This window comes from Solanum dulcamara, chromosome 6 (genome assembly GCF_947179165.1).
Source record: "Solanum dulcamara chromosome 6, daSolDulc1.2, whole genome shotgun sequence".
Classification (NCBI taxonomy): Eukaryota; Viridiplantae; Streptophyta; class Magnoliopsida; order Solanales; family Solanaceae; genus Solanum; species Solanum dulcamara.
In genome coordinates this window covers 61,792,946-61,801,484 of record NC_077242.1, presented here as the reverse complement: position 1 = coordinate 61,801,484, position 8,539 = coordinate 61,792,946, and the positions used below count along the sequence as shown (strand labels likewise).

General features: G+C 28.9%; 1 protein-coding gene across 1 annotated transcript; it reads left to right on the top strand.

The window, feature by feature from the left end:
- The first annotated feature begins 4,445 nt into the window (after positions 1-4,445).
- Positions 4,446-8,060, top strand: LOC129891243 (phospholipase A2-alpha). The gene is made up of 4 exons (XM_055966536.1): positions 4,446-4,759; positions 5,513-5,555; positions 5,652-5,777; positions 7,679-8,060. Exons 1-4 carry the CDS (start codon positions 4,613-4,615, stop codon positions 7,852-7,854), a joined length of 492 nt encoding a protein of 163 aa, XP_055822511.1. The 5' UTR covers positions 4,446-4,612; the 3' UTR covers positions 7,855-8,060.
- The last annotated feature ends 479 nt before the right edge of the window (positions 8,061-8,539 follow it).

Genomic DNA, 8,539 nt, shown 5'->3' with positions numbered 1-8,539 from the left:
ATATCTTCATGAAAATGTTAACTTATGAATAGTTTGAATAAATAGAACAGTAAAGATTAGTAATGTTATTATATAGTGTTAAGAAATGATTTTGACAATGCATGATTTGAACTTTAGAACCGAAATATTGGACTAATGGAAGGACTGTTCTAATTAAAAAGGATTTGATACTAAAATTAAAGAGGCATTTTTTATCGGTTAAATAAAAAACTAAATCGTTAAGAATTGCTAATCAATTAAATAAAAATTAATAATGAATATCTTATTGATTTAATTATCAATTTAGCTTGTTCACAAATTAATAAAGCAAATTGATAATATATAAAATCGGATCGGATCGTACCGATCAACTTTAATTTGTGTTTGGGTGAATTTAAAAGCCGGTTAAATAAATTGTTAAGTATTTTTTGAAATTTTATTTGGTGTTTGATAAATTTAAAAAGTGTTTATAAACTAAAGCAAGTCAATAAGTTGGATGCTCCCAACTTATATTTTTTAGCTTAAAATATTTTTATGTTCGGCCAACTAAACCTCTAGGAATTTTTAGAATTATAATTTCAGTAATAATGGAGTTAATAACATAATTAATGTGCCTAATTAAGTGGTATAAAGAACCTATACAATCTACATAAAGTATTTACAAATATGTCAATGTCTCCATTCTATGAATTAATTTAAAGTTGTTTAAAAATGATAAAATGACCAAAATTTACACAAGAAAAGAAGAAGGAAAAAGAATGAAAAAAAAGAAGGGAAGCCTAGTTTAAATAGAATACTTTGAAATGTCTAATAATCTTATAGACGTAATTGTTCTTCTTCTTTTTTTTTAAAGCAAAATGTCTATTTACACGTAATTCTTTCTTGGCCATCATTATCACAAGTTTATTACTTTTAACCATTATTAATTATAGTAAAGAAAGGTATCATGTATAAATCATGACTAGGGGTGTACATAGACCGGGTTGGTTCGGATTTTTTACAAACCAAACCAAACCATTTGTGTCGGGTTATTAAATCTATAAACCAAACCAAACCAATAAAAGTCGGGTTTTTCGATATCAATTTTTCTCGGGTTTTTCGGATTTTTTCGGGTTTTCGGGTTTTTTCGGGTTTCTCGGATTTTTCATAGTATCTAATAAAAAGCACAAAGCAGTGCTTCTTAAAAAGAGTTCTAGTGCAAAATATCAACATATAAGATGGAGGCAGAACATTGTTTGAAGTTTTAACTTTATAATATAACTTTATAAGATGTTTTTTTTTTGTATATTATTTAGATGACCTTCTCAAGTCCAAATCTAAATGTAAGAAAGAAAACAAAAATTATGAAAAATTTTAAAAAAATATTTATAAATTACATTTTAATAAATATTTTTATGTATAACATAATTTAAAAGTAGTATATCTATAATCGGGTCGGTTTGGGTTCGGTTTGACTTTTTTTAGTTAAAACCAAACCAACCCTATAATGGTCGGGTTTTTTTTTCAAACACCAAACCAAGTCAAACCAAACCACTAGTCGGTTTTATTTTCCGGTTTGGTTCGGTTTGTCGGTTTGGTGCGGTTTATCGGTTTGCCCTGTACAGTCCTAATCATGACTATAACCCTCCACCTTTACTTGAATACTTCGTTTATAACACTTCCCTCCCCTTTCAAAACTGTTTCATTTTAGTTGGTCCTTATATTCAAAAATAATTTTTTTTTTACTTATTCATTTTAGCAAAAAATTTTTTTAGTTATTATCTTTCAGTATTATCATTATTAATAAGGCTAGTTTAACAAATACATCTCTAATTAAATATTTTTTTAAAATTTTTTTATCAAATTCGTTAAGTAAAATGACCTTCCGCTTATTTTTATTTGTCCACTTTAAATTTTGCATGCCCCTTTAAAAATTAATAATTGATATAAATAATTTACTAGAATATTAATATTTATTAGATCTTCAAAAATAATTTAAAAAATAAGTAATTAATTTTAAGATTTTTTTTCTTAATACGTTAAAAATAACAATATATATATATATATATTTAAAATAGTGAATAAATAAAAATAAATATATTAAGCCTAATAAATAATTGGTAGCAGAAGAAGATACATGTGCATATTTGAATATTAGGATTTGTGCCATATTGGCACGTGAATTCTTGGACATATATGTCCCCACAAGCTACAACAACGTAATTACAAGCAACAACATTTAATTAGAAGCCATTTGGTATACAAATATCCGTCATATTAGGAATAATGTCTCATCAATTTCTGTAAAAAGATGATTGTGGAAGGAGATTAATGAAAGATCAATTCGAAAATACAATCCAAAATATTTTTAAAAACATGACCAACACTAAAAGTATTTTAAAAATTAATTAGTCAAACACAATCGATTCTCATCAAAAGTATTTTTCAAAATAAATTAATTTTAATAATTTGATCAAACAGACTATAGTATTTATATTTTAAAATCGGTGTTGATCTAAATATTAGTCATTTTATTAAACTAAATAATTTATTTGAAAATATTTGACATATAAAAACACCAACAAGCATTAATTATAATTAGTTACTCTTTTTTGTTTTAAAAAGAAAAAAACTAGCCCTTAGTTTATTGCTTTGATTAGTGAAGTACTAGCAAGTGAGACGGTTTAAGAGGGACAAATATCACTCTTATGCTTAACCTAGTAAGGCATTACAGGATTAGTGTCTAACCCCCACTCCAAAAATCCAATTATTTGGGATCTTATTTACAAGCACAATATCAAAATTGAAAGAAGCAAAAGTATTTTTTTAAACACGTTGTTGAATATAGTTTTGTAACTTTTCGTACGAAGAAAGGTTATAATTTAAACCGATAAGGTTAAAAATTATTCTCCTTCCATTTGGATTAAATTCGTCTTTTCTTTCATTTATTGAATAAAAAAATATATTTAATTTATTAGAAAATAATTCAAATTGACCGCTTCAAAAATTAAGAAAAACTTTTTTCAAAACTCTCCTCCAACTTCAAATTATAATTTGTATTCTTACCCCAATCCATTTTTAAAATCTTTTTATTAAATTAATTTTTAAAAAATACTTCAAATTTTAAAATTAGTCTTTTTGTACCCCACCAAACTCCTGACTACCCCTTCCTCTTTCCGCCCAAAAAAAATAAATTAAAAATTTATTTTGAAAAATATTTCAAAATTTAAAATTTTCATTTGTTTTACTCCACTCCTACCCCAACCCCCTACCACCCCCTCTATTATCACCCCCAACCCCCTCACTCAAAAAAAATTAAAAAAATTATTTTTGAAAAATATTTTTAATTTTAAAATTTTCATTTTTTTATCCTACCTCGACCTCCTTGCCAGCCCCCTCCCCCCATAAAAAAATATTTTTTAAAAAATTTGGTTTTTAATTATTTTTTTTTTCAAATTTCATTTTGTTTCCCCATCCCTATCCCGACCCTCTACCATCCCCCCCTCCCACCAAAAAAAAAGTTAAAATTGTTTTTTTAAAAAAGTTCAAGTTCGAGTTTGAAAGTCAGGTTTCAAGTCGAGTGTGATCGATTTTTGGTTCAAAATTCGAAATTGAATCCTGATTTAAAAGTCGAATCTTTGATCAGAAGTCGAGTAGAGCTAGATCCCGAATCAGGAGTCGGGTCGGATCTTGGGTTTGGAGTCAGAATCAGATCCTAGATCGGAAATCGTGATCTGATCCTAGGTGCGGAGTCGGGGTTTGATTCCGAGGTCGTGTCTTGATTCGTAAGTCGGGTCTTAATTTGGGTGTCGGATCTCGAATTGGAGTCAAATCTCAAGTCAGTGTCTGGACCTTGAATTACTCATCAGGGTCATGTGTCGGCTTTGGGGTCTGGGGGTCAGGTCCTGTGTCGAATGTATTGGATTTTGAATTGATTGTCAGAGTCTTGTCCAGATTCGAATGTTGGGGTTGGGATTGAGTCCCAGTTCGAATGTCAGATCTCAGGTCAGAAGTTAGGATTAGGTCCTGGGTCAAATTTCAGGATCACATTTTGGATTAGTCATCAGAATCGTGTCCTAATTTAGATGTCGACGTCGAATCTTGGATCGATTATCTGGGTTGGTTTCTTGGTCAAAAATTATTTTTCTAATTTTTTCTACTCTCTAGCAAAAAATAAAAGATATTTTCTGAAAAATATTTTTCATTCACGAATCAAATACTAAAAAATATTTTTCAAAAAAATTCACTATATATTCATAGTTATTAAAAGCAATTATAGATATATGAACAGAGCTATAAATTAGCTTCATTTTAAATATTTTCTACTCACTAATCAAACATAAAAAAATAAATTTAAAATCCACTTATTTTTCAAAAAAAATATTTTCATGAAAACATTTTCCTCCGTACCAAAAACATATACATATATAGTGTTTATAGCATGACCAAATAGAGCCAAAAACATGTCACGAGACGTTACAAGACAAATCTCATCTCATCTACTCAGCCAGAAAGGCTTCAGTTTCTATACACATATATTTTTGTTTTGTCACCAACCATCTCTCTATAAGTCAGAGCCTTTCAATTAAATTAAATTAAATAAAAAACTTGTCTCATAATTCAGTGCTTTCTTTCTTTCTTTCTGCTTAGTTCAATGGCTTCTTCTCTGCAGTCATTGAAGTTATCTCTACACCTTGTTGCATTTTGCATCATAGCAGCCTTGATCACCAATATAATTAATTCTCCAATTTCAATTCATGCACTTAATATTGGTATTGAAACTAATGCTGGCATCTCCTTGGTAAATCTTTCTTTATATATATATATATATCATCTCATGCTTTTCTATATTAATCATGGTCAGGGGCAGTGCTAGGTAGGGTCAAGGGGGGTTTATTTGAATCCTTTTCAGTAGATATTATATTATTTATATATAGTTAAAATTATGTTTATGTGTATTGAGTAGATACTGATTTCGCCACTGAACATAATATTCTAAATTCAGTGATTCAGCTAATTCAAATTCGCATCATGTACTGCTCATTAGAGTAGAAACGCTACATATGTTTCCATTCTCAAGTGTAGTACTTCAATCGTAAAATACTACTTGGGAGACTTATGTGCTTCATAGTGGAAGCGATCTACAACAACTACGACCAATTATGTCACTGATTGTCGAAAATCCTTACAAACCTGATGGATTCCCTTTGTCCATGTAGCCTAGACATTCTTTAGGAAAGGAATGCATATCGTTTTTCTCTATTGTAAATCCTAGCTGTTAACTAATGTGGAAAATCCTGGTTCTAATTCAAACACCAATAATGGTTATTTATACATAGTAGGCTATGGTTTGGGATCGGAGGATTACAAAGTAATGGGCTAATTGGTATTCCTTATGAGTGAACCCAACCTAATAGATATTTTTAAATTAGGGCTCGAACTTGAGACTTCTGATTTACACCACTATACCAAAGTCATGTTAATTATTCACAAACCTTACCCTAATAATCAACTCTCTTTTGGTTTTTCTTTTCTAATTCAATTTTTTGTTTAGGATAAAGAATGCAGTAGAACATGTGAATCAAAGTTCTGCGCAGGTACACTCTTTTTACTTCTACTTTTGTCCATAAATAATTAGTTGTATAAATTCTATATTTAAGAAAATTAAAAAATGATTTTGTTGGGTCATGCAGTTCCTCCATTCCTAAGATATGGCAAATACTGTGGAATTATGTATAGTGGATGCCCAGGAGAACAACCATGTGATGGACTTGATGCTTGTTGTATGAAGCATGATCTCTGTATACAACATAAAGGCAGTAAGTTATTTACTTTACATTTAAATTGTTCACATTCAGAGAGTAAGTTTTTTATTTTTTATTTTTTATACTATAGTTTAGTCGAATATGTGGCACCATTTTTTCTATCAGTTAGAATATTATTGACGGTATAAACGCAAAGGAAGCTGCACAAGCATTGTTCACGTTTTCCTTATAAATATATGGAGTTCAATTTTAACGATATGGCGTTAAAGATTGATATATAGGGTATGTTCCGCATGCGAGTAGGAAAATGTTTTCATGTTCCGCATGCGAGTAGGAAAATGTTTTCTCCAAAAATATTTTATTAGAAAAATAAGTGATTTTTATTTATATTTTTTTGCATTTTTAATTAAAAAATATTTGTATATAATCTAAGACAAAGATTATGTGAGATGGAATTGGGGGTAGGACTGTGGGGTGGTGGGAATGAGAGTTGTAGGGGAAGGGGCGAAGATGAGGTGTGTCTAAGGGTATAGGAAACAGTGGTAGAGTCAGAATTTTTAGTAAGGGGGTTCAAAATCTAAAAAAGTAGACACATGAAGGTTCGACATCTACTATATATACATAAAAAAATATTTTAATAATGTATAAATAGTATAATTTTTAGCCGAATGAGGTTCGGATGAAGCCCTGACAGTAAGGTGGCTCTGCCCCGACAGGTGAACATAATCAATGTATAGAATACTACTGGTGAAATTTGTTTTTCCTATCTCCGACAAAAAAATTATTTTTTTTATTTTTAATAATTTTTTTAGAAGAATATATATTTTCTAAATTTTTGGACTAACTGATAATGAAAAAAATTAAATAGAAAACACTTTCCTCTGTACCGAACACACTCATAGTCTCTAATTCATACCTTTCATGAGTAACACTAAAAAATTGAAGTCACATGCAATGACATTATAAAGGATTTTTTATATTATTATTAATGTATTGTTATAATTACAAATATTATTTTTCATTTTTAATTTATTAATTTAATATATTTTATCATATAAATTAGCTGCATTTAATTTTAATTGACTTAATTGTGTAAATATTTTCTTACAGCCGTCAATTAATAGAAGTTAAATTCTAGTCTATCTTTCGTATTATCTAAGATATATTCCACTTCACTTGTTCAATTGGTAAGAAAAAATAAATTAATGAGTCACGAGTCATAAGAAACAAAGTTTTATTGAAGGAAGTTGCTTGTCAAGACACCTAGCTAAAGAAAATAATATATTTGAATTATGAGAGATGGTTGTAGTCACTAATATGTTGACACATCAAAGTTGGTGTGCTGCATTTATCATACAGAAATTATGGACAAGCTCTGATTTGGCCAAAATTCAATGAAATTATTTAGAATGCTAGTTTACTTTAATCATTATAACTTGTTTCATTTCCACAACAAGGCTTTAAAAATAATTTTCAGTGACGGTTTGTTGGCAGAACCGAATCCTACTTTAATTATTTTTGGCTCGAATTATGCACATATATATAAAGGGTTTACATTAAGATATAAAACATGTATGCTTATGTATATTTAGGTATACAATACATATATTATATGTATATTTATATTTAATATACAATACATTTCAATATTTAGTAACACCTTAATTTTAAAATGTCAATTTTTCGCTTAATGAAATGATTTATAGCAACACACAAATATCTATGCCTTATTTTAGACCACAAGTTTCAAAAGTCTTTCTTTCTTTCTTAAACTCCATATCAAGTCAAACTACATCACATAAATTGAAACGAATATAATAATAATAATAATAATAATAATAATAATAATAATAATAATAAAAAATAACAAGTATTTATGTATTCATTATGAACTCATTAATTTTAAATCGTGAATGTATTCTTCTTAGCTAATTTTGTTAATTTTGACGTGACAGATAATTATCTAAATCTAGAGTGCAATGAGAACTTCTTGAGCTGTGTGGCTAAGTTCACAAAATCAGGAGCTCCAACATTCAAAGATAATTCATGTCCAATTAATACTGTTGTTAGGGTTATCACTGATGTTATTGATGCTGCTGTGGCTGCTGGAAAAATTTTCAAGAAACCATAGTATAAAATGGGGAAAAAGAAGGAAGCAACAAAAAAAGGACAGTTAGTAATATATTGTTTGTTCTTTTCTGATTCATTTTAGTTTGTTAATTTTTTTTAAAACATTTTGAAGAACATTGTTGTCATCATTGTCAATCTGGCTGACCTTGTGCTTGTAATTTCTCTTGGAACCAAATGTTTAGATGTATCGTATATAATGTTTTATCTGTCAGTAACGAATTCAGGATTTTCATTAAAAGAGTTCGAAAAATAAAAATATAATGTTTGAGATTTAAATTTGGAACCTCAAGGTGAATTTTGAACCATCTTAAACACTGAGTCAATCTTTAATCTTATATTTAGAGTGTTCAAAATCTCTCTCTATATATAATTTTTTTTCAAATACCTTATACATATAATGTAATTTATTATACCTTGAAGCTTGCTAGTTAAACAACTCTAAGAAGGGCATATGAGAAGTGATTTTAATGAATTGGTTCTTGGTACATAAGATATGCAACGTAACCTAGGGTGGCTTGTTTGGAAATTTTAAAGTTCAAGCTAATAGAGTTATGACATATGAGACATCGAAAATAAACTTGCTCATCCTAGCTTTTGGGTCGGAGACCATGAAGGGAGCATACTTTAACAACTTAGTAAATTTGAGAGCATACTCCCTCACGGTCATACTCCCTTGACGGAGGTTG

Bases quoted from the DNA above. Each gene is read 5' to 3' on its own strand.
- LOC129891243 (XM_055966536.1), top strand. From the start codon at position 4,613: ATGGCTTCTTCTCTGCAGTCATTGAAGTTATCTCTACACCTTGTTGCA. The intron at 4,760-5,512 runs GTAAATCTTTCT...TTTTTTGTTTAG, and splicing joins CTAATGCTGGCATCTCCTTG to GATAAAGAATGCAGTAGAAC. The intron at 5,556-5,651 runs GTACACTCTTTT...TGGGTCATGCAG, and splicing joins TGAATCAAAGTTCTGCGCAG to TTCCTCCATTCCTAAGATAT.